The following is a 25,579-nucleotide window of genomic DNA, read 5'->3' on the forward strand; positions in this document are numbered from 1 at the left end:
AATTCTGTACAGATATTAAATTAACTGAGAAAAAATAAAATAACAGCAAAATTTGAAAACAAGAACGAATTTTTTCTCGCTGCTATTTATATTCTATTCTGAAATTAGATCCTGTTCTTAGATTAAAAGAACAACTGCAAAAAAAATTGTTCTAATCAAAATTAAAGGAAACGATATAACCACAAATAAGTTGATATATAATACCTTGGCATATTATATTAGTAAGGCAGGATTACATAAATAAATAATTTGCCCACATGCAAATGTCCAATGTCGTCTGAGATTCGAGTCTCTATAGTGATAATAAAATAGCTCGATGATGCTCATGATACTCCAATAAACCGACTATCCAAAAAGTTAACATCCAACATTAAATATGGAATGAAGCGTAAAAAATAGATAAACTGATGATAAGAGGAGTTTTTCATATAACGGCAAAATGAATATCAAAAATTCCTTTTGAGTTTTCTGTTTGTTTCGCCGAATTCTCTATGTTGATAGAGCTGTAGCCGTGAGCTTGGTTTCTGAAACTATACAGTATACACATAAACTTAAATTTCTATTTTTATTTAAAACTTTAACTTAAAACATCCTGTTAATATTGTACTAAATTGTAACATTAATTTAACTATAGAATTAAAAATTAAAAATTTTTTATATCTACTAAATTTGGAGCATTTTTTTAGTATGGAAGTATCTAGAAAAAATATCCTTGAATGCTCGAAAGTTGTTTAAGCTGTAAAGTGACGTGAGGGTTAAACCTTGTTGAATAATAATTATGTTTTTACCGTATACCGAACACATCCGCATTTTGAAATAGACCCACGATGCAAAAGTTTTACGCAAGTTGTGTTGCCCGCAATCTGCGCTATGTTATTAAATATGTAATCCTAGAGTTAATATTATGAGATCTCAGATCAGGTCAACATGATAGGAAATTATTTTTAACCTAATTTAATTGTTAAAAATAGAAATAAGCTTACCATAATGAATATTGAACTGAACTAATTACTTACCATCCTAATGTTTTACTAATACATATAATTAATTATTATAGATTATTTGATTACATACACAATCATTAATTAAATGTTTATTTTATAAAATGTCACTAAATATTAGGTCAGTGACCTGATTCAACTCCGACGAGTTGAACTGCATCATTATAAGAATTTTAATAATTGTGAAAATAGGATCCTATAATATTATAATTCTGAATTGACATAGATTGAAATAATAATAACTTGAATTTATATTTTTTGGGTTTTTATGGCATTCAAATGCTTTATAAATATAAATTTATAAAGAATAGAAAAAATTCGATCACGAGGCGGTGTGGTTGTCCCTTAAGACACATAAAACTGAAGGAATAGATTAAATTCGATTGCTCAGGCGGGTCACGAGTGGCTGAGTTGGTTAGGCATCCGCCCCGGAATGGCGCGAAGGATGCGGGTTCGAGTCCCGCCTCGTGATCGAATTTTTTCTATTCTTTATAAATTTATATTTATAAAGCATTTGAATGCCATAAAAACCAAAAAATATAAATTCAACAAAAGGTCGTGTTCCATCGTTACAATATTGTATTCACTGAAAAGTGCTTCATATTGGTTGAGATGGTTGTTAAATCATCTCAATAGATGGCGCGCGGTGTGTCCCTTAAGGCTTAAGACACATAAAACTGAAGGAATAGATTAAATTCGATTGCTCAGGCGGGTCACGAGTGCCTAACCAACTCAGCCGTTGGTTAGGCATCCGCCCCGGAATGGCGCGAAGGATGCGGGTTCGAGTCCCGCCTCGTGATCGAATTTTTTCTATTCTTCTAATATATAAAAATCAATGCCACTTTTCGTTGTAATTCCATAACTCGAGAACGGCTGAACCGATTTCGATAATTCTTTTTTTATTATATTCCTTGAAGTACGAGGATGGTTCTTATGTAGAGAAAACGTAAACATGTACCACGGGCGAAGCCGGGGCGGACCGCTAGTTCTTTATAAATTTATAATAATAACTTGTGATCAAACTGTAATGATTTTTTATGCTTTAATTATTAGGAAGTCAAAGTTGCAAATCGACTAATTGAATAAAAACTTAATTGAATATGTAATGAGTATATTTTTAGCCGCTAATAGAACTTGTACTGTTTATTAATATAATTTTTTTATTAAATTAAACTTGCATTATCTTACTTACCCTGTCTATATTTGTATCTAGAAAAGGTGTACCAGACGTTAAACGTTACGTAACTTACAATGCCAAGGATCTAGTCTGGTCTGTTTTCTAATCACATAAGGAAAGTTGCATAAAACCCTAATAAAATGCTCAATATATACATAGAATCCCATACGGTGTTCATAAATTGTATATTTTATTCTATCTGAAGATAATATAGCGACAATAAACGCCTCCAACATGTCGTAATACTGTGAGGAAATTGAGGATGTGTAACCCATATGAGGATATTATGAAAGAAATGTGAGAATCCGCCTGATGACCACTAATTATTTTCAAGTATAGAATTGTCTGTAGGTACGTGAAAAGGAGTAAGTACATAATTTATTTCACACAAGCAAATCATACTCAACAAAATAGAAATCTTATGACGGAAAGGTAAGTAAGTAAGTAAGGAGAGGCTTGAGTCTGAGGATAAGTATGAGGACTATTAAGTAAGTATTAGATTGTATTATTAATTTCAATGAATTACATACTGACCTGAGCATTGAATACTCTCTGATATCAATAATGAAAAAAAAAAAACTTTTCAACGGTAGAATGCTAGAATACTAACTTGAAACATTTGCAGTAGGAATAGAAGTTGATATACATAATAACTATGCATATGGAATAACATAAGAAGAGCCACGAATTGTAAGGCAGTTTTTTATACGCAGAATCAAACAGCATATCATTACGTACAAAATTATACAATGTGATAAGTGTTTGTTAAGGTCCGGACTCCCAAATAAAACAACAATATTATATTATATCTAAATTATTTAATGCTTTGGAAATCTTTGGCTTTATTGAGGATTGCACAACCCTTTGGTTATATATTCAATAAATAATAATGTGGTATACAGATTTGAGATATTCTTGTGGGATGAGGTATTCGTATAGGGTACAAAAGCCGCTATTTATTATCATCCAGAGAATAAAGAAGATATAGCTGATAAGACACCTGTCATCACTTCATTTTCTTCGACTGTTTTATTCGATGGTCCTCGGGCAAAGGGTGCTTCGGAATTCGTGTCAAAGAAGTATATTCCGGTGGCACTGAAGAAGAAACGAATAATTGAAGCTTATAATATATAAGTTTAATTTTTGTAAAATTTCTATGACTATTTAAGGTTTTTTTCCAAGGGATTATAATTAAATAAATAAGAGAATTCTTTATTATTTTTTACATTTACATCTACATTTAAATTTAAAGGTTAGGTCAAATTGTGACATTTATGGTAACTATAACCAATAACACCCAATAACTCATATTTGTCCTTCATTTAGCAAAAGTCCGTTCAATATTTAAATTAGTTGTTATGACGACATACTTACTACGAAATGTGGACTCGATTTCATCTACAGATATAGTAAAGTACAAAACCATATTTTGTAGACTGATGACCGATAACGAGATAGTAAAACAAAAACTTAACATTTTATTTCAACTTTATTGTGAAATTCATATTACACCTTTCCGTATGGATGTTAGTTAACAATGTAATAACTGCCAAGGTTAGGTAGTGCATGATCAAAAATAGAGATATTTTTGTTTAATAGCGACACGCTGAATTATCTAGGTGTTTTTGTCGCTTTGCTCCAAGTTGCTATTTGATAATAAGGAAACATGTCAATTGAAAGGGTAGGCCAGAAAGTGAAAGTTGGTCACACTTCGGCACTTGCACTTAAGTGAAGGCCCGATGACAATTAATTATTATTTACCTGCATTCTGAATGCGTATATGATTTTTCCTTCACTCAGAAATAAGTATTTTATTATTTGTCGCTAAATATTTCACACAAAAATTTAAATAAATTTAATTATGTCTTACTTCAATTATTTTTTATAGAGTCTTATCTTCTTCTTATCTTGTCATCATTTTAAACCTTCACCATCGATTATTACACACAACATAATGTTTTACCAGCTGTATACTATGTATCTCTCTTTATTGAAAAACTAGCTGCGCTCCGCGGTTTCACACGCGTTGCTCCGCTCCTGTTGTATTGGTCTTAGCGTAATGATATACAGCCTTCTATACAGCCGGCTATCTAACACCGAAATAATTTTTCAAATCGGACCAGTAGTTCCTGAGAATTAGCGCGTTCAAACAAACAAACTCTTTATAATATTAGTATAGATTAAATTAGTATAGATTACGGATAGTAAATTATCGTATAAACCCACTTTGTAGGGACATGTTCTCCAAAAATCACTTCTTCCCCGGAGTTAGTTAACTTGCACCATCCAATCATGTGGGATAACCAAGATGAACACTTGGTTGCATAAAACCCAATATCTGATATTATTGATTCCGCATAGTACTGCGGTGCTCTAGCGTGATAGCAGCCAGATTTAGCTGAGGAAATATTAAGAAATAATGAATAATTAACATTTATATACATTTTAACCAGAAAGGAATTGTAGTTATAACTTATATCTAACTGACATTATTATTTTTTATAAAAAAAAAGTTTAAATCTCCGTTTCATGTATTTGCAAAGTGAAGTCAATATTGCATGTGTCTATTATTATTTTATTACGAAACAAAAATATCTACTTTTAACAAACCTTAGCAATTTGTTGGCAATACGGATTGTTTATTATTTTTTAAAGGCGTTTTATTTTATGATTTAAATTTATTATCCTCCTTTGTAATAGGTAGTGTTTGGACCTTTGTCTTAAACTTTGATTAGTAATAAATTGAATAATTTGTCTATTATCACATTATTTCTTTATCTACTTATTATTAGTACACTTACTGTAATTTTCGTTTGCTGTACAGCCAGGCTGCCAAAGTCCGCCATTTGCAAAAAAGTCAACATGACCACTAGTTTCAAATTTGCCTCTCTCCAGAGCATTGGTGTGTAAGATATCCACAAACTTGGCATCACTAGAATCTACTTTCTTCCCAGGATCCGTTGTTACAAACAATGGAAGAGCTGGATCAAGGGCTAAAAAAAGTGAAAAGCATTTAATTTTTAGTCCACTTGATGCTCATAGACATTGATAGGCTTTTGCAACATGGCATTTTGTAGGGTAGGTCAGTGGAAGGTTTTTCCTTCATATCACAAAGTAAACAGTGTGTGTATTTTGATTAATGAATGATGCAGTACTAGAAAAATAAAAAAATAGCCTTTTAAAAAATTAACTGACCTGTTATCCGCTCTAACAATCCAGACTTCAAATATTTAGCAATAAAACCAGCAGTTTGTGCTCCGAGACTGAAGCCGACTACGTGGAAGTCTTCTAGAGGGACACCTTGGCTCACCAGTCCATCAATGAGTTGTGCAGTGCACATGCCGACCAGTTCAGTGTTGGCAGCAGCGTGCAGATAGCATGGCTCCAGAGCTATCTTATTATAATCCACTGATATTATATTATAATCACAGCATTCTAAATATGCTGAAATAAAAGAATATGTTTTTAAATTAACTGTTTTAGAACTCACAAAATTAGTTATATTTTCAATGCCCGAAAACAAAAACTATTGTATAACGAATGTACAACCACGGATGTTTACGTACATATTATTCAATGAAGTTTTTGACTCCATTATCTTGTTTGTATATAAATGAAACTAGGTTACGGACAAGGTTACCTGGTCTTATTTCAGTGTTCGGGGCGAAATCTTTGTGTCCCGTATAACCGTGGATCAAGATCTTGATGGGAGCACCCTTCACCCATGGTGTTGAATCAATCAAGTCTTTGGCTTTAATTTCTACTGGAGCGTGTGCATTTTGCCTATAAAGAAGTACTAGTTCATAGTTCTGTATTTGAAATTTGATATTTATATGCTGTTAGTCATGTTAATAGTGAATCTTTGATTCTATGTAGACTGAAAGACCGACTTCTTTGTTTTCTAATGATGCGATAAACAGTATAAGTAGGTCTGTTTTCTTCTTCTTTCAGAATCTTTTGTTGTTGTTATATATTAAAATTAATGAAGTACTTTTGCTTTTAATTATGAAATAATACGAGCTGTAGTGGCTCAGTTGTGAGAAACTTCAATCAAAAAGTGGGAGGTCTAAATCTAGTCAAGCGTACACAAAAATGTATCGGCACATTATTCACATCACTACTTCGATCTCGTACTCGATTTAGTGTTGAAAAACGGCTAGTCCAGAATCCAACCTGGGTAGAACGGGTATTCTTGGCCAACATGGTGGATTACGGCCAACATCTTTATCGGAATGTTTAGCCCCTGCAGTTGGAACAAATACAACTGGTTGAAGATGAAATAATACATCAATTTAGCTTACCTAGTGTATAACCAAAAAGTTATATTTTCATTTGGGCAGATTAATGAAGGCAGTACACAGTTAGGTCCAAATATATTAAGACTGTTACCTAAAACAATTTGTAAAATATAAACAATTTTTAAAACTTCGGAAACCCTGTAGGTACATAACAAAAAAGAAAATACTAAATAATTTTTAGAGTAAAGATATTATCTTCAAATAAACTGTGTTCCAATCTAAGGAGAAAGTGTAAATCAAGGCAGAGACTGCGTGTTTTTCTAACAGATTCTTATGAAATACCAAGATCAAATTAAGAAGGGGCAAAAACTAGAACAATTGAGAGCGTTAGACAATTTGGTTATAAATTCAGGCCTACCTACCTACCTAATAGCATATAGTGTTTTCATATATATAACCTGATTGCATAAAATTAACAGACTTCTATATATTGCATGCAATAAAGACGTCTATTTATATCATTTTAATTCCAACAAGATTTCGATATCCATTTGAAGTCAGCCGGGAACGCTTTACTAAGTAGTAGCTTTTCCTGCTTTGGCCTGGTTTTACTTGGGATAAAATTAAATTACCACTCTACTACTTACATCAATAAAATAAAAATATCATTTTTTTAAAAGCTTGAAGTTTTGTTATCATTTATAGAACTTACTGAAAGTTACGTTATTACATACACAACACACGAACACTTTATAAACCTTATTTTCTCAGGTTTCTTAATAAATTATACTCACAGGAAAATATGACGGAAAATGCTAATAGTAAATAGTAATAGTATAGCATTTTACACGAATAATTAAAATTTTTAATATATTTTAATTGCAACGTATTTGTATTAGGTCAAAGTCGTTATAATTTAATTGTCTATAGAAAACTAGAGGTCTTTTGTACTATTTATAGGTTTGTCTAGTTCGAAGATCTTTTTTAAACTGACTGTTTTCAATAAATTTATCACTGACATTGAATGATACTAGATCAATTTACCTAGAAGGGTACAAAGTGTCCTCACTATAAGCGATGTGTAAGGACGCTTCAGGTAGTTTCACCAATATAGTTTTAATCAAGCAGTCAGTTTACTTAAATAAGAACAAGTACATCAGTCTACATTAATAGTACTTATATAACTGAACTAACTAACTAACAAAAAATAACTGGATTTTTTTTCCAGTTTGCTCAATTACTACGGTAACATTATACGGTTTTCCAATTTTAATAGAAAGAAGAATAGCCAATGTCATATTTGAAACGAAAATTAAAAATAATACACTCTATGTATAATGTGAGCGAGCATAGAGCGAGCGAAGCGAGCGAAGAAACCTATCTCACCTTTAGCTTGGACATTAAATAAATAAATAAATTGATTACATTGGGATGTATTTATTCATGGAAGAAGGCTTAGGAATAAGATATAACATCATAGTACCTACAACGTGAATGAAACCGCGGGACCCAGTTAGAATCATAAAATATGGAAAGCCTTTACCAACGGCTAATAGAAATTTACAAACGGCCAATAGAAATCGAAACTTTGTGTTTTAAATGCGATGAGAATAAAAGAAGAGCATTTCATGTTTTATATATGTTAACCATTCATATTATTAAGAAAATAACAATTTTGATTATGATTAAATGAAGTAGGTTAGAATCGTCACAAGTCTACCTACTGCCTACTCGTGTTGTACCAATACAAAACCATTAATAGGATCCTGTACCTTGAGTTCCATTGTGAAATGTTAGAACTTCAAAATTATGGAAATTACAAGCCGTTATCGTACAATTTAAACATTTTGTTCATTGTTGCCCTCATAATTATCGTCAAGGGCTCCATAGATAAAGAATGTGCTATGTGAACCAAGAAATAATGATACGTCGGAACTCTTCATACTTTCATAGAGAACCATAAATCCCTATTTTCTTTGTTGACCTTAGTTGTAATCACTAGCGGAAATGAAGTATAACTTCCTCTGTTTTCGTAGGCAATAAAAATTTACTCCAATTTTATTGTACTTAATCCACTTGATAAGATAACTTAATTAAATTGGTTTATTTATTTGTTTATAAGAATGGTTATACCTATATTTTGTTTAGTGTGACATACACATTATTGTAAACAATACAATTATGGATGTTAGAATGAAACAACAAAAAATATTAAAGTTAAGTTACTTACAGAAATTTTAATATATCTGTTTGTTAAAAAATGTTTGTTTTTTTGCGTAATTTGCATATATTTCCAGTATTGTCTCTTCTCTATTTATAAAAAAATTCTCGTGTCACATTGTGAGTTACTATAGGTACTCCTCTGAAACGGCTTGACTGATTCTCCTGTTACTTTTTCATGAATTTAAAATATAATTGAATTGAGGATATTAAATAAAAAATAACATATATTTTGATTTCATTTATTTTTACATTTAAAATCAGTCGGTTCTTTCGAACAGAAGTAACATTTGGCACGTAATTCACTATGCGTATGGCAAACATAAAGCGTTGTCATACTGTTATAAATCTGTGACAAAGCTATCACATACCAAGTATAAGTTAAGAGTTACATAAATTCAGTCTATTGTTCCAATAATAACATTTTGCTTATTTTATAATCACTACCAGACCTAATAAGTATTGGGTTATTAAATTCGAAATCAACATTGGATGTTTATTATAAAATTAGGAGGTAGTAATTATTTATTTTCGTTTATCATGATAATTATATATAAATCCTAAATTGAAATTACAACTTTTTGATACTTATCGTTAAAACCATTGGAACTTCATATTTACAAAAATACTTATTTACTATTTACATAAATTACATTTGAAAATGAGGTTTCAATTTAGGAAATAAGCGCTAAATTAATATTAATTGTAAATCTTTAAAGTCTATATTTAACAAAAATATGGCAAGATACATTAAAGAGATCTTGATACAAGATCATAACAATTATGTACATTTACTATAATATTCAGGTATTTACAAGGAAAATATTATACATTATATCAAACATATTCTTCGGATGGTTTTGGCGTTCCATTGGGGAGCCTTAAAGATGAAGACATTCGGCCATTGACGGAATCAGGTAGTTCAGCGATGTCTTTGAAAACCCCTATCATGCTCTCAAAGTTGGGGCCCCAATTTAATAAATAATCCCAGCCCAAGGTGGCCGGTGCAGGAGACCCATTAGCTTGTCTATATAATGCTGAACCCACATGAGGAGCGAGTTCGTCATCCGATGCGACTAGAGTGCTTAAAGAACCACGAAATGACGAATCAAAACTTTCGTAAGGCGGTGGCAATATAGGCTTTTTATTATTATTAGTGCTATTAACATTTTGTCTTCTTACGTCGTCAGGTTTATCCGCGCTTAAGCTATTGTTATCATATTCTATTTCTGAACACGTAAAGCTGTCGTTACCACTTTCATCATCTGAACCTGTTGAACTTCTGTTATCTACTGGTGGAGAGTGATGCCTGTGTGACATATGGTGACTCACACCACCACTACGCGGAGCTTCACTAGAGCTTGATACTGCATCTAAGGTGGATACTAAACTTGATGTTCGTTGTCTAGCATTCATTCTTTCTATTTCTTCTGCAGTTAGGCCCACTGCTCCTGAGCCCACTGATACTTGTTGCACCTGAGATGATGCGTTAGGTGTTTTTCTACCTGCTGAAGAGCTTTGTCCGCTCAATTGGGACATCACTGGACTATTTAAACTACGTTCACTATTACTATGTAAAGCATCTTTTCCTACCCCACCTGAACTGGAAGTTGTTGCCAGTAAAGCGCTTTGCAGTGGTTTCCCTGATATATCATGAAGTGTTAATATTCTGGGTTGTTGACTTAGTTCACTACTTGGCGAAAGTCGAGCTAAAGGTGTTGTCTGGTGTTGTCTTGGTTGAGGAGGTGGTTGTGAAGCCTGTGGTAGTACTCTTGGTGGGTAACCGCTTGAATGATGCGGAGAATGTCTGTGTTGTGGAGTTTGATGTTTGTGGTGGTAACTTGCAATTGGAGGAGGTGTCGCTTTGTATTTTCGAGCACCAGCTGCTTCTCTGAACCCTTTGTAATGATACACAATATCTATATCTGAAGGTGCAATTGAACTAGCGTTTTCCAGGTCATAATGTTCAGGAACTTCTGAATTTAAATCCATACCACTGGGATGATCATGATTATGCGAGTGCGATGTGTTTGTTGATGGTGGAGGTGGTGGATGATGGTCATCTCTAAGAGCTGGACTTTTGCCTACTACTTCGCGTTCTATTATATCCGGCCTTTGTGGTCTAGGTGGATCAATATTCATTATTTCTCGATCCTTATATTTTTTAGACAACAGTTCTGGTCCGACAATATGGCCAACATTTCTCATTATATCTGCATTGTCAGACATGTAACTGTTCAAACTTGTTTCATTACTGTGCATATTTCTATTCATAAGACTATCATTTGTACCCGCAATTAAATTCGGTGCGTTTAACATTGCCGGACCACCATTTTGCTTCGTGTGGACTACATTACTTTTTACATTTGGGACACCACCTTTCTCCTTTTTCTGTTTCCGCAGGCGAAAAACGATAAAGGACACCAATATTGCGACAATTAAAATAATGAAAAATGAAATAACCAGCGTAATTCCAATACTCAATGGATCAGGGTTTTGAGTTAATCCCGCCCCAAAAGCACTATGACAACCAGAAATAATTTTTCCCTTGCGTGTAACATCCCTCAAGATGCTACCGTTTCCAGTGAATGGTTGAATCTCATTATTAATTGTTAAATTTGCTAAACATCCTTCGAACTTATTGTATGATGATATCCATTCAGATTTAACACCGCCTAATGATATGACAGTTAAATATGGATCTAAATAGTCATGCACGCTTGCGGCATCGAGTTCTTCTCCAACCAGTTTATCGTCAACGAGCAACTTTATGCTTCTGCCATAACCAAATAATGTTATATTGTGCCAATTCCCGTCGGAAACATCGCGTTGCTCCATCTGCGTCATATTTACTAGTGAACTTTGTTTTGATGTGTAGCTTACTTTTCCTTCTATCAATTCAATTAATGTATAATATTTTTCCGTGGCAGCATAAAAGAGTAATCCAACTTTTCTATGAGTTTTAAATGAAAATGACAAAATCTTAGCAGGATTAGTAGCTTTAGATATTGATTTTGTAAGGCCTTTTGTTAACTTTTTGTCCCAAGCAGTATTGCCACCGTAAAATGACTCAAGTAATTGCATTCGTCTGTGTTTTTCTGAAATTGTATATATTATGTATCCATTCTCACCGACAGATATACTTTGAAGTGAATTACTACAATCAGATGATAGTATATTATTGCCACATGTACAATAGTTTGTTTTCCAACGATCGATACATTCTCCTGCACCACATATATCCTTTTTGAAACATGCTCCTCGTTCTGATCTGTCACAATTTGGTTCAACTCCGCGAGCATTCAATGGGTTAGTCAAGTTTAATAACCGCCCATTGATCGAAATACTGTGCATACAGCCAACGAAATCATCGGAGTGTATTTGTCCTGGACGTTCTAAGACTGGGTCTGCTTTGTGTAAGCCGCCGATGAGAAGAGGTTCATTGTTGAAATTCAAAGTTCTGAAAAATAAAAAAATAAAAATTTAATTCATTTTTCATAATATTTATCTTTTTTATGCAATAGAAAATTTACAATTACCTATTCGTTAATAGCTTTTTTATAGTAATGGTTTGCGTAATGTATATTATCAAATTTATAATAAGTATTATCACATAAAATATATTAACAAATATATTCACGTCACATGTTATTAAATGTCCATTAAAATATCTTACCCAGCTTGGCCAGTATCATCATCGTAGCATGATTTGTCGCCGGGCTCACATTCAGTACAAACATCTCCATGGTCAGTACACGTAGCTATGCTTAGTGAAATAACGCGGCCATTACGAGTTGCTGTTAATTTGTACCATTTCCCATCTGCTAAATTTTTATCTGTTTCTGTTATAGCAACTGTAGTAATTGATGTTCGAGCACCACCAAATGAAAATACAGGTTTTCCTCCAATCAGTTCTATAGAAATAAAATCAGATCTACCTCCGGTTTGGGCTCCGTAGTTATATAGCAACAATGCATCTGATTTAGTTGTGGCAAATATTAGAGTGATGTCGTTCGTTGATGCATCTAATGTTGGAAACTGCATATACGACAATTCATTAAAACCAAATGTTGAACTTTCACAATGAGTACCGTAACGGCCATTTGTGCAGCTGCATTTATAACCTGGTTTTAAGCTGATGCATATCCCTCCGTGTAAACAAGGATTAGGTCTACATGAGTCTATAAGACCTTCGCACTGGTTACCTCGATATCCCGGTCGACAAAGACAGAAGAAAGAATTTCTATCCGAACTTTCCTTGCAGGATCCACCATTTTTGCATGGGTTGCTACTACATGCATCATCTCGTTCTAATTCGCAAGTTTTTCCTTCCCTACGGTCTGGACATAAGCACACAAAATCGTGACCTTGTTTTCTACACTGTGCTCCAAATTTGCATGGATTTGGTGAACAGGGATCTTGGCGTTTCTCACAATTTTTACCCATAAAGCGATCATTACAATGACATTCATAATCATGTTGAACTAGTGGTGAAGATATAATTAAAGTGGAACTTTCAGTAATTTTAGTATCATCCAAAACATTGATTGCATCAGTACAGATGCCGTCATTTTGACATGAATTCTGAGCACAAGGATAAAAGGGGAGTATTATTTGTTTCTTTAATATTTTCTTTATTTCTGACTCTTTCGATTTAAGAAATTTCTCTGTACTTTCTCTTTTCCATATCAAATTATTTTCTTTAATAGCCATTGTCAAATCTAAAGTTCCTTTCCCTTCATAAATACTGTACAAATAAACACTTTCTTTATTTTTGAACCCAACTTTAAGTATTTCTAATAAAATACGATAATAATGCGTTAAAAAGTCATTAGCTGTCATGTTAAATATTCTGACAGTAACTGATTCTTCAACCGTGTTGTTATTGAAGGAGAAGTATTCAACACTGACTGATGAAACAACGTCTCTATGAATGCCATCATTTCCTGATACTGAAAATGAATATCCTTGACCAGGTTTGACAGAGTTGGAATACAGGTCACATCCCTTCCTTATATTCAAAAGCGAAAGAGTACTTTCTGATGTTGACTCTTTAATCATTTTGCATTTATAGTCACCGACAATGTCTGGATCATTTGGTTTAACGTCAGCTATCTTGCTGGGCGGTAATTTATTATTAAAAGCATAAACTAGCACATGGACTGATCTAGGTGTTGGTGGATTATCATTTCTGTCTAATACCTTGATATGAATTGTATAGTTGGAAGTCATTACAGGCGTCCCACTGTCTTCTATTTGTATCATTACCTCTAGGTTTGGAGTAAGTTCTCTGTCAATTTTTTTCGTAGTAAGAAGTACTCCAGTATGTTTTTGCACTTTTACGAAGCTTTGATGTTTTCCTCCAATAATTGTATAAGAAAACGGAGCGCCATTTGGAGGCAAGTCAGGATCTTTTGCAGAGAGTGTTGTGATACTTGTATTAGGAGGTTCGTTTTCATAAACTGAGCCATCGAAATTTTCCGTATCAAATATAGGGCCGTTATCATTTATATCAGTTAAAGTTATTTTCACAGTTGCAGTACCTGTTTGTGGCGGAATTCCAGTATCTATTGCTCCCACTATTAAAGAATAAGAGGATAAAGTTTCGCGATCAAGATGCCGACCAACTTCTATTACACCACTTTGAGGATCAATTTTGAAATCTTGGTTTCCATTGCCCGAAACAATTGAATAGCTAAACTGATTATTTTGTGGGCGCACATCTTTATCTACAGCTTTTACTTGTACTACTTCGTGTCCTATCTTTGCACCTTCTGAAATTGTTGCTTCGTAATAGTTTCGTAAAAACTCTGGCGGGTCATTACCGTCTTGAATTGATATTATAATCTGTGCCTCGTCAGTATCGTTGCCGTGAATGCTTCCATAGTTTTTAGCTAGTACCGTTAAAACAACTCTATTTTGAGTTTCTCTATCTAAGTATCGAGCTACCCTTATTACGCCAGTTTGTGAATTAATACTGAAGCCTTTGTCGTTACTCGACCCTACGAACAAATAATAAATTACCCCATCGTCACCACTATCTTGGTCAGTTGCTTGTATTACACCGACATTTGTACCAACTTCCGCAGATTCTGAGACATCAAAGTGAAATACGGGTTGAACAAACTTTGGATAATATTCGTTTACTCCTGTAATATGAACTTCAACTTCAGTAGTACTACGCATACTCGAATCCGGATTTTCAGCCATAACTTCTATTTTATACGTGGTTTTTTCTTCAAAATCAAATATTTCTTTAGAAAATATTTTACCAGAATTAGAGTCTATTTTAAACAAAGATGTCATTCCATTGGTTATATGGTATTTAATAATTGCATTTTTCGGTGAATCAATATCTATGGCTTCTACTCTAAAGATAAATGTATTTACTGGTGAATTTTCTTGCAGATAAGCAAGGTAATGAGTTTGGTTGAAAATAGGAGCGTTATCATTAATATCTGTTAGGATAATCGTAACTGTTGCAGTTGCTTCTTTCGGCTTGAAACCCAAATCTCTTGCAGTTATATTGAGTCTATATTCTTGAACCTCATCATAATCAAGTGAACGTAGTATACTAATTACACCTGATACGGGGTGGATTTTAAAGACATCGTCCTCATTTCCTGATGAAATTTCATAACGTATTATCCCATTAGGACCATCATCTTCATCGTTGCCTTTTAATGTTAGGATAGAAGATCCGACTGGCTCATTTTCAGGCACAATAACTTGATAACTTAGAGCTGTAAATTTGGGACTATGAATATTTTCACTGGTGACGACAAATTGTAAATTTGTTTCATCCCATTGCGGTGGTACTCCTTTGTCAACCGCTTTTACTTTGATAGTGTAATATTGTCCAACATTGTAAAATTGTTTGCTGACTATTATCCATCCTGATATTTTATCCACTGAAAAGAATGCTGTTCCATTTCCACCAAAAACGTGATACTCTATTTCAGCGTTTATTCCATAATCTAAAGTATCTTCAGCTTGTAACTTGATTATCTTTTCTCCAAGTGTAGCATCGTGAGGGACAGGTACAAGCTTTTCATGTGACTTAAATTTAGGTTTATTGTTATTGGCATCTACAATATTGATCGTGACAAGGCAATCAGATGACATGGGTGGTTTACCATTATCAGTAGCTACTACAATAACAGAGTAAGTATTTTCAGGTGACGAATTTACTGGTGTACGTTTATAGTTCATAGTGAATTTGCTTGAAATTTCCCCGGTAGCAGGATCAATAGAAAATAAATCTGATGTTTGTTGTAAAGAATACGAAATGATTGAATTAGGTCCTTGTTTATCTTTATCAGTCGCAATAACTTGTCCAACGAAACTATTTTTCTTTTGCAATTCAGGAAAATTGAAACTGTAATATGAATATTCAAATTCAGGTGCATTATCATTTTGATCCTGTATAGTGATTGTTAAGGGAGTTTCAGATCTCCATGCCCCATCAATCGCAGCAACTTTTAAAATATATTCATCTTGTATTTCTCTGTCTAGTGGACGCGCTACAGTCACGTTACCCGTAATAGGATCAATGACAAATTTTTCTCCAGGATTTTCTACAAAACTATAAGTAGCATTAGCATTTGTTCCAATATCTAAATCTGAACTTGTTACTTTAATAACAAATGAACCAATTTCTGCATTTTCGGTTACATTAACACTAAAAAGTCGTGTAAATCTAGGTGGATTATCATTCTTATCAGATACAGTTACTAAAACCGTGGATGTTCCCGTGAGCTGTGGTACGCCATGGTCTACTGCTTCAACTATAATCTCATAAAATGGGATTGATTCTCTGTCTAAAGCAATATTAGTATAAATTTCACCATTATCTGCATCAATTACAAAGGTTTCTTCATAATCGTTTACGAGTCTGAATGCAATCCTTCCATTTCCATCTGAGTCGTCATCGTGAGCTTCAATTTTTATCACTGTTTGTGGTGGAGATTCCTCTTCAGGTACAGTAGCATTATATAACATTTGTTCAATAACGGGTGCATTATCGTTTGCATCAGAAACTTTTATTTCTATTTCGATAAATGATTTTAATGGTGGATTATCGGAGTCCCTTACTTCAAACCACACCTCGTACAGAGGCATCGTTTCATAATCAAATCCTTTTCCTGTTATGAAAACTTCTCCACTCATTGGTTCCACGCGTAACGCATCTCCAACATTGCCACCGGCTACTGAGTATTGAAGTAAGCCTACAGATCCTTTTTTAGGTGAAGTTGCTGATAAACGAGTCACTAATACTCCTTCTGGCGTATCTTCGGGGAATGTAAAAGTTAATTTATTTGTTACCGTGAATTTAGGGAAATTCTTTCCAGATTTGGGTATTAAAATTAGGTCTGCTGTGCTTTGTCGAGACGATTTACCACAGTCCGTAGCTACGATAACTAAATTAAATGTTGGCGATAATTTGGTTCTATCATTATATTTGTTTAGAGCTTCTTTTGCTTTAATAACACCAGTTTCTTTATTTATGGTGAACAAATCCTGATGTTCCCCTTTCAAGTTATAAATAATTTTTTTGTTCAGACCTACATCGTTATCTTTTGCTTTAACACCAAAAATGAAATCATTTGCCTTAGTTTTTTCAGATATAAATACTTCGTAAACTGTTTGAGAAAATGAAGGTGTGTTATCATTTTCATCATCAACAACTATTGTAACATTAGCTGTTGCAGTTCGTGGATCGGTAGTAGATGAATCTTGAGCCATCACAATTAAATAATAAGTTTCCCACTCTTCCCTGTCCAATGTTTCATTAGTTGTAATTATTCCTGTGACTGGATTAATGATAAATCTTTCAGATTTGTCCCCAAGTAGGCTGTATCTTATTTTAGCATTGTTTCCTATGTCCTTATCTATTGCTTTTGGGTTTAGTATTATAGTTCCAGGTGGGGAGTTTTCCTTAATATGCGCTTTGTAACTTTGTCTTTCAAAGTCAGGACTGTTGTCGTTTACATCTTGAACAATTACTTTAACTGTACCCGAACCGGTAAGCGGAGGTGAACCTGTAAAAGGAATAATGGAATTATAACAACTATTTATTTAACATTTTAAAACAAATAAAATCATATTTTGTTAAAATAAAGATTACCTGTATCCATAGCCACTAAAGACAATGTATATTCATCCTGTGCTTCTCTATCTAAAGTTCTTAATAGTGATATTTGGCCCGATGATGCATTTATTTTAAAAAGATCAGCATCGCCTTCCTTTATAAAGTAGCGAACTTGATTATTAAATGGTGGTGAATCTGCATCATAAGCGTGTACTGTGAGAATATATCCACCATTAGGAGGGATAACGTTTTCCATTACATATGCTAAATATGGTGAGTCCAAAAAGGTTGGTGGATTATCATTTATGTCTTGTAATGATATCGATAACTCAGCCGTATCATATCGAACATCGTCTTTTGCACAATCTTCAGCTCTAATTGTTAAAACATATCGAGATTTTCTTTCAAAGTTTAAATTTTTGGCTACTCTTACTATTCCAGTGTCTTCGCTAATGCTAAAGTCTCTGTTTTCATCTCCAAAATCTATCGAATACCTTACTCTTCCATTAGCGTCTTCGTCGACATCAGTTGCCGATACCTAAAACATAAACAATGATACATGAGTAACTTCAAGAAATATTAGATACATGTTAACAAGAAAGTTCTGATGAATTGACAACTTACTTGCAAAACGCTTGCACCGATGCTTGCATTCTCAGGTACAGACGCACTATATTGTTTAGGATCAAAAACGGGACTGTTATCATTCTCATCCAGTATTTTAATAATAATATCTGTTGTTGTAATTTGGGCTGGATCGCCTCTATCTTTTGCCTTCACTGTAATTGTATAGGAGGACTTAAGTTCTCTATCAAGCTTTCCAGTTGCTCGCAAAATACCATCCACATTTCCCAAAGAAAAATATCCGTTGACATCAGGGCTAGAGTCCATAAAATATTCCACGTAACCATTTCTCCCTTCATCTTTGTCTATTGCTTTTATTGTCATAATAACAGTATTTAGAGGAATATTTTCAGATACTGAAGTCATATTAGCACTTACAAATTCAGGTGCCATGTCATTTACATCTTTTAATTGAACTGTTACCTGTAAACATTTTTCAATGGTTATTAAAATGTAGGTAAGATAGTATAGAAATTAATTTTATGACTTAAAAACAAAAATTTTAAAACAGTTTTTATGAATTTACCTGAACAGTAGAAGATAATCTAGGTTCTGGGGGTTTTGCTAAATCCTTCGCTGTGATAATTAAATTGTACATAGATATTTTTTCTCTATCCAATAATTTTGCTGTATGAATTGTTCCATTTGAAGATATTATAAAGTCTTCGTCGTCGTCACCCGAAGTTATACTGTATGCCAGTTTCCCATTCCAGCCTGAAAAGTTTAATTTAAAACATTACTAACATAACAATACACCACAAATTAAACATACCCGATTTTTTACAATACGTACCATGACCACTTGAAATTGTATGCATTAAATGTAAAATTCGTATTTATAATTATTAATATGTTATTCGTAAAGGCATTTATTTATTAAAGCAATATAAAACGAAACATTTATTTTACCTGAATCTAAATCAGTCGCACTAACAGTCACTACGGATGTTCCTACAGGTACGTCTTCAAGGATTTCGTTCGAAAAACTCATCGGGTCGAAAATAGGAGCGTTATCATTCAGGTCGATAACATTAATGTATACCGTAACCGTTCCTGATAAAGATGGATGGCCATTGTCTTGTGCTTGTGTGACCAAAATATAATGCGGCGTCTGAAATAGAGATACGATACATATCAAATTTCTGTCATTAGCTATGAATACAACTCCTTAAATTATAAATATTAATTAATAAAAATAGTCTTTGTGACTTGCTTGCTTGCTTAAAATGAGCAAAGTACCTATATTATATTAGTAAAAAAAACTTGTAACTAAAATACATAAAATAAGTTAAATAATATTACTACGGATTGCTCTTTATTGTTTGAATTCAGACACAGCGTTAAGAAATTATTTAGTACAATGTAACCACAAAGTAACACAATTGAATGTTATAATTGCGTTAAGAGTGTTTTATTAATTCGAGTCACATAACGACGGCGACTGACGAATGCTCTATACATGTATATCTTTATTCCAGTCACAAGTCTCAGTTACAAGCGACGAAGTGACATTTCAAGACCCCGGCATGGTATTTGAATTTTCCATATAATAGGTCACCAAAACTTTCCAGCTATGACAAGCTCTTTCATTCGTGGATCGTGGAGCGGGATGACCATTTAAAAAACGGGCAGCGGTCCCGGAATCCGGCTCTTGAATGTTTTGCAGACGGCCGCTTTGTCAGACATTGTTCGGCCCTTAATTTCGATGGCGGATCGAGTTGGCAAATGCCGAATATGATGCGCGACGCGAAAAAACTGTACTGGGATGAAATTAGCAGCTCTCTAGCGCGGTACCCGGAATTGGCGGGCGGTCGAGAAAACGAATGTACAACGAATTGTTTTTACTAATTAGCAGCGCCGTCTGACTTGATGAGTCCTTGTGCACCATAGCATTCGCATTTCAGAATACATGCGACAATTTGCATTCCTTTGCATAATTCTCTTGTTTGTTTATTAATAGTACCTAACTGATACGCTACTGTTTTATTATTTTTTGAAATTTTAATGATGGTATTAAGTAGCAAAAAATATAGCTCCTATTTTGACTAACAACTTAAATAACTTACAGATGGAAGAAATGCAAACAAAAATATTTTTGTGAAATATTTGATGGTAGTCATTTCATGATTAATGTATCTTAAGAATAAAATGTGCCCTTAAAAAATAAAAAAATATTATTTTACTATTAAACTTAATATTGTGAACGAGTTTCGATCGTAACTTCGCGTTATAGAACAACTTTAAACGGTCAACGCCCTACTGTAGATCTATGTTGAGATAATTGTTTCAACCGCAATATGTCTAAGTACACAAAAATGGTCAAGAGGACGGTTTTTGAAAGCCTCGGTCCAACCGGTCAAGTTTCTGGTTTGCTTTGTAAGCGAAGACAATGTTACCAAGAATTTTATGAGCGACCTCGGTCGCAAACCCTACATAATATAGAAATAAAAACGACTACAAATGTTGTATATGTAAGACTTCAGTATATTACATAAACGTGAGCTACAGGGTATTAAAATTATCTTATTGTCGTATACATAGCTTCTCTCAATCTGTTAAAAAAATGCGAATAAAATTGTATCCCTAATCGATCGACGATCGACGGATCGACGCATACTAATAAATTGTTTGAAAACATACATATCTTATCTACCGTGTAATAACTTCAAAAAAGAAAGACGTAAAAACGGTTAATAATCATAAATTATAAAAATATATGTTTTCAATCTGATATTTCAATTAACACTTTTATTTTTCATGTGTTTGTAACCAGTTGTTAAGTGAAGCTCTTAATTTAAAGCACAAAAGCGAGAGAATAAAAATAAAAAATAAACTCCATTTAAAACACATAACTTACATTTCAATATAAACCCTACTTTGCTAAATAGGTTTTATTTTATTATTAGGTTACATATTATCATTCCGATACATCTATACATATAATAAATCTGTAGAAGGGTCAATTCTGTACATTGAAAATATTGAAAAAATAAATACCAGGGGGTGTTACTGGATCGATACCAAACCCAAATATGTGATTAAAAAAATTTTTGTCTGTCTGTCTGTCTGTCTGTATGTGAAGGCATCACGTGAAAACTAGCGGTTCGATTTTGATGAAACTTGGTATACCTTATTATCCTGGGCGTAAAATAGGATACTTTTTATCCTGGAAAAATACGTAGAAAAAAATTAATCTTTATTTTTCAGTTTTATCCATAGACGTTGTTCCGTAGAACCGCGAACACACGTTGCGTATTATTATAGGCCTAACCGTATTTGGGAATTGGGTCCAATAGATATTTATAAGATGTTATTGTCAGAGGTCTCAAAATGGAGAAATAAACCATCCACGCGAAGACCGACATCCGCGCGGACGAAGTCGCGGGCGGAAGCTAGTTATAAAAATAATTATATGTAACTTATTAGTTATGTATCATTATCATTGCACGCATTTATGCATATATTCATATTTTATTGTATGCGGCAGAGCATTTATAATCCAATCTATTGTCTAACATTTTAATCGGTTTTCACATGTTCGGAAACATGATCTAATAATAAAAGATGTAATAAAACTCATTACCGCACAAACGAAGTTCGTCGAAAGAGCGACAGTAATTGGCTATTATTTACTCCTGAGAACGTTTATCTGGCCGATTTTAATCACTTAACCTTTAAGCATGTTTTTATGTTATTTTACGGTGCAAGTACGCACCTCGTAATGTCGTTACGCTTTATTTTTAAATCATGTTTTAAACTTTGGATTAATTCTAGTTAATTGAACCATTTAATCAATTTACGTTTTACACTTGAAGGCATTCTTTCGCATATATTTTAATTAAGGATTGTTTAAGATAAACTATGAATGCATCAGGGATCTAGATGTCTGATCAGCGTCTTATAAATTTATATCTAGTTTATATTATGCACGGCCACATTAAGATTAAAATTAATTTTTCAATCGCTTCACTAAGTCCAGTCTTTAAAGTAAATTAATGTAAGTCTAGAAGCGGTTGTTTCCATGCATGTTGTGTAATATTTTAGTTAGTTACTAAGGGAAAATATAATTATGCTCAAATACCATCTGCCATATTTTATATCTGTGCCTCCAGTGAATAAGGGAGTAAGACGAGTTATTCCCTTTGGTTTTTATTGCACCATTGGATTCAGCTCGTCAAAATACACAACATATCAAAAGGTCATATCTCTAGCTGCATCCTAACCCAGTTTTTCGAATGACCCAAACGGTATAAGTAGGGTGTGATAAACGGTATAAGTTACCTTATCCATCATTTTAGGCAATCGCAAAGGAACTATTCGTCTCGAGTCAAAATAACCCACGAACACAAAGACATATGTGTAGTTATACTTTTTGAATAAAGACTTAATTCATTTTGTTCCATCCGTGCTAACACTATTTTAGTATAAACGCAGTTGTGTCATTTTTCTAACATGAGCATAAAGGAACAACTCTTAGTGTCATTGGTTCAAGTGACGACATGAGACAGTTTTGCATTAATGCCGTGTTACTATTGGTCTATTTGAATACTGCACGGAAACAACGGACACTATTCCTTTTTGCTTTATAATATTTTTCAATCTTTTTTTATTTATCAGTTAACTTGGGATACTAATAATATTTCTATGGAAATGAACTATTTTTTGCAATAGATATTAAAAATACAGTTTTAATTAACACATTAAGTGCTAATATTATACTCCTTGTTTATATAAATACAGAACGATAATTGAATCATCTAAAAAAAGCCAACAAAAATGTTAAACTTATAATATTTTCTTCTTATATTTGGGTAAGTTTTATAAAAAATAACTAGTTTTTAATCTTTTTTTTTTATTTAATCTAACTACAATAATACTATAATTATAGACGCATAGAAAAAAAATTTATAACCAGTCTTGACAATTATGAATATTGTATTCTCTCTCATATAGCGTTTCAGCCACTGTAATTTGCCTTTTTATAGGAAAAAAATCCGCAATATCGAAACTATTTTGGTCCTGCATTATCGTAAACATATTATGGATACTCTGGTACCATATATTTTGAAAAAATTTGGATATTGTCACGTAGAGTCTCTTCAAGTCGTATTTGCATCCAAGGCACCTTCAAATCTGTGCTTAATTTTTTCATAAAATCTTTGCGGCTCATTGTTTTTTCTTTATTTATCTATATTATTTTGATATTATAAGATATAGAAATTGTTAAAATTCCATATCATGCCGTAAAATATTGCCACTGACCACCTATAACTTTCCCTGTAAGGTAACTGAACATACCTACAGGAATATGGTTTTCGAGCTTCTCTTATCTCTTAATAGTGCTTGTATCCTCAATGTATAACCACCATGACATATTCGGTTTTTCTCCAGACAACATCTTCAGCCACCCAATCCTCTTGCTTGGAGTCCAAATCCAGCGGAGGACAATAATCGTCATTTACTAAAATTGAAGGTTTTTCATCCTAGTGTTAAAGTTTTCTGGATCCTATTTTATACTCAATATATAGTATATAATACTATATCATGTAAAACGTGACTTGGAAAAAAAATATTCAAATAAATCAACACAAAATATTTTTTTTTAAACAATGGTAAAAGTTACGAAAAGCCCAATTATACGTCAAAATGACGTACAACATCCTCTTTACTACAAAATGGCGGAATTTACCGGGATGAGCCAACTATGTACTGCTAGGTCTCGATGTCTAATGAGTTGTTTCTGGATTTCGAAGCGATTCGATGGTAAATATAGAAAAGACAAAGTTATTTCGCCGCGGTGTACATTAAATTTACGTAGATTGGACTTCTAGGGTTAAATGCATAAACACCTACATGTTGTTTTGTTTTTATTATATCTAATAACGATAAAAAATCCGTTGATTTTATTCGTTTTTCAAACTACGTGCATGGTTGTCCAACTAAAAGGCCTCAATTGAGTCATAAAGTACACAAATTTCAAGCATAATAAGTCGCATCATTTCTATAAAAACAAAACTGGCAATAATTTAAGTCGTGTTATGCGACTATGAACATAGTGCATTAGGGCATAAGTCGTTATATTGCAAAGAGCAAAAAAAACCTTATGTGAATACATTGAGTTATTCCATGAAGTACTCGTTCATAAGGGCACAACTACAAAAAAACACGAAAAAAGTATATTTATGGGGTTGTTACAATATCTGTTCTTATGTAAAACTAAAGTCTAACATCATATCTTACCCATACAAGCTTAAAAATTTGAAGTTATAAAGATTTAGTGTTGATAAATAGTTTTTTGTCTCTCCTGAAAAGTGCTGTTTTTGAGTTATTCCCTTATTCACTGGAGGCACAGATATATCAGCTCACCTCCTCATAATCAAGCCTCGCTGTGAGCGTGAAAACGCCAGTTTGCGGGTTCAACGAGAAGATATCGTTAGCCCAGTCCGAAATCACGGTGTATGTGAGCTGAGCATTGGGCCCCGAGTCGAGGTCGTCGGCCGCCACGGTGCCTACCACGGAGCCTCGCGCCGCGTTCTCAGCTATGTCGAAGGAGTACGCGCTTTCCTTGAAAACTGGCGGATTGTCATTCGTATCTGTGACCTAGAAATGGTAATGTTAATGTTAGTTTCAATTGCGTTGATTAAGTTGTAATTCTTGTTTATCTCGGTGTACGTGGAAAGGACGTCGGGGTATTTAAAAAGTCATTGTTTACAGTAATTCTAGTATTAACTGCTATTTCAATGTTTATGATAAAGCTTCGTTAATTTCAATGTGAACATAATATGTTAAACTTAATTGTTATAAAGAATAACAAAAAGTCAAGTTTTACCTGAATAACTACTGTGACATCTGTGAACTGCATTCCGTCGTCAGCGCGTATGACCACTTCATATTCCGGAATCGTCTCTCTGTCCAACGGTTCCTTGAGGGTCAACTCCCCAGTGTGCCGATGTAGTGAGAATGGTGTGGCCTCTTCTGATTGTATGCTGTACGTGATGGTGCCAATGGTATCTGGGTCTTCCGCCGTGATGGCCGCAATGAGTTGGCCCGGCGCGAGATCCTCTGAAGCCATGTAAGCTGGTGGTATGTTCTTGAACTCAGGAGGACTGTCATTCTTGTCCAAAATAACGACTTCAACCTGTAAAACAAAGAAAAAAATTCATGTTGGATTTTATTTCAATGTTATTTATTTAAGATAATAATGTTATTAAAGGAGCAGGCATATTTT

At 33.5% G+C, this 25,579-nt stretch overlaps 2 protein-coding genes across 2 annotated transcripts in view; both read right to left on the reverse strand.

Moving 5' to 3' along the window:
- Positions 1–2,976: 2,976 nt before the first annotated feature.
- Positions 2,977–7,387, reverse strand: LOC123693905 (lipase member H-A-like). Its single transcript, XM_045639170.1, has 7 exons — positions 7,211–7,387; positions 6,480–6,567; positions 5,819–5,961; positions 5,374–5,622; positions 4,980–5,171; positions 4,405–4,576; positions 2,977–3,273 (listed from the first exon to the last, which is right to left on the reverse strand). The coding sequence occupies exons 1-7, from the start codon at positions 7,257–7,259 to the stop codon at positions 3,141–3,143; spliced, it is 1,026 nt and encodes a 341-aa protein (XP_045495126.1). The 5' UTR covers positions 7,260–7,387; the 3' UTR covers positions 2,977–3,140.
- A 1,475-nt stretch (positions 7,388–8,862) lies between these two features.
- LOC123693602 (cadherin-related tumor suppressor) overlaps positions 8,863–25,579 on the reverse strand; it is a 72,033-nt gene continuing 55,316 nt past the window's right edge. The window contains exons 2-9 of the mRNA XM_045638776.1: positions 25,181–25,489; positions 24,718–24,951; positions 19,261–19,462; positions 18,878–19,065; positions 18,352–18,774; positions 17,764–18,265; positions 12,313–17,677; positions 8,863–12,096 (exon numbers count right to left, since the gene is read on the reverse strand). Of these exons, the coding sequence (XP_045494732.1) occupies positions 9,474–12,096; positions 12,313–17,677; positions 17,764–18,265; positions 18,352–18,774; positions 18,878–19,065; positions 19,261–19,462; positions 24,718–24,951; positions 25,181–25,489 (9,846 nt within the window). The 3' untranslated portion in view covers positions 8,863–9,473. The remainder of the gene's footprint in view (positions 12,097–12,312; positions 17,678–17,763; positions 18,266–18,351; positions 18,775–18,877; positions 19,066–19,260; positions 19,463–24,717; positions 24,952–25,180; positions 25,490–25,579) is intronic.

This window comes from Colias croceus, chromosome 8 (genome assembly GCF_905220415.1).
Source record: "Colias croceus chromosome 8, ilColCroc2.1".
NCBI classification, from domain to species: Eukaryota; Metazoa; Arthropoda; class Insecta; order Lepidoptera; family Pieridae; genus Colias; species Colias croceus.

What these genes read in the sequence shown, in the direction of transcription:
- LOC123693905 (XM_045639170.1), bottom strand. Translation starts at nt 7,259, where the DNA reads ATGCTATACTATTACTATTTACTATTAGCATTTTCCGTCATATTTTCC. An exon ending in GAACACTGAAATAAGACCAG is followed by an intron (nt 5,623 to 5,818) that starts GTAACCTTGTCC and finishes CTTTTATTTCAG; the next exon opens with CATATTTAGAATGCTGTGAT. An exon ending in TACAGCAAACGAAAATTACA is followed by an intron (nt 4,577 to 4,979) that starts GTAAGTGTACTA and finishes ATATTTCCTCAG; the next exon opens with CTAAATCTGGCTGCTATCAC.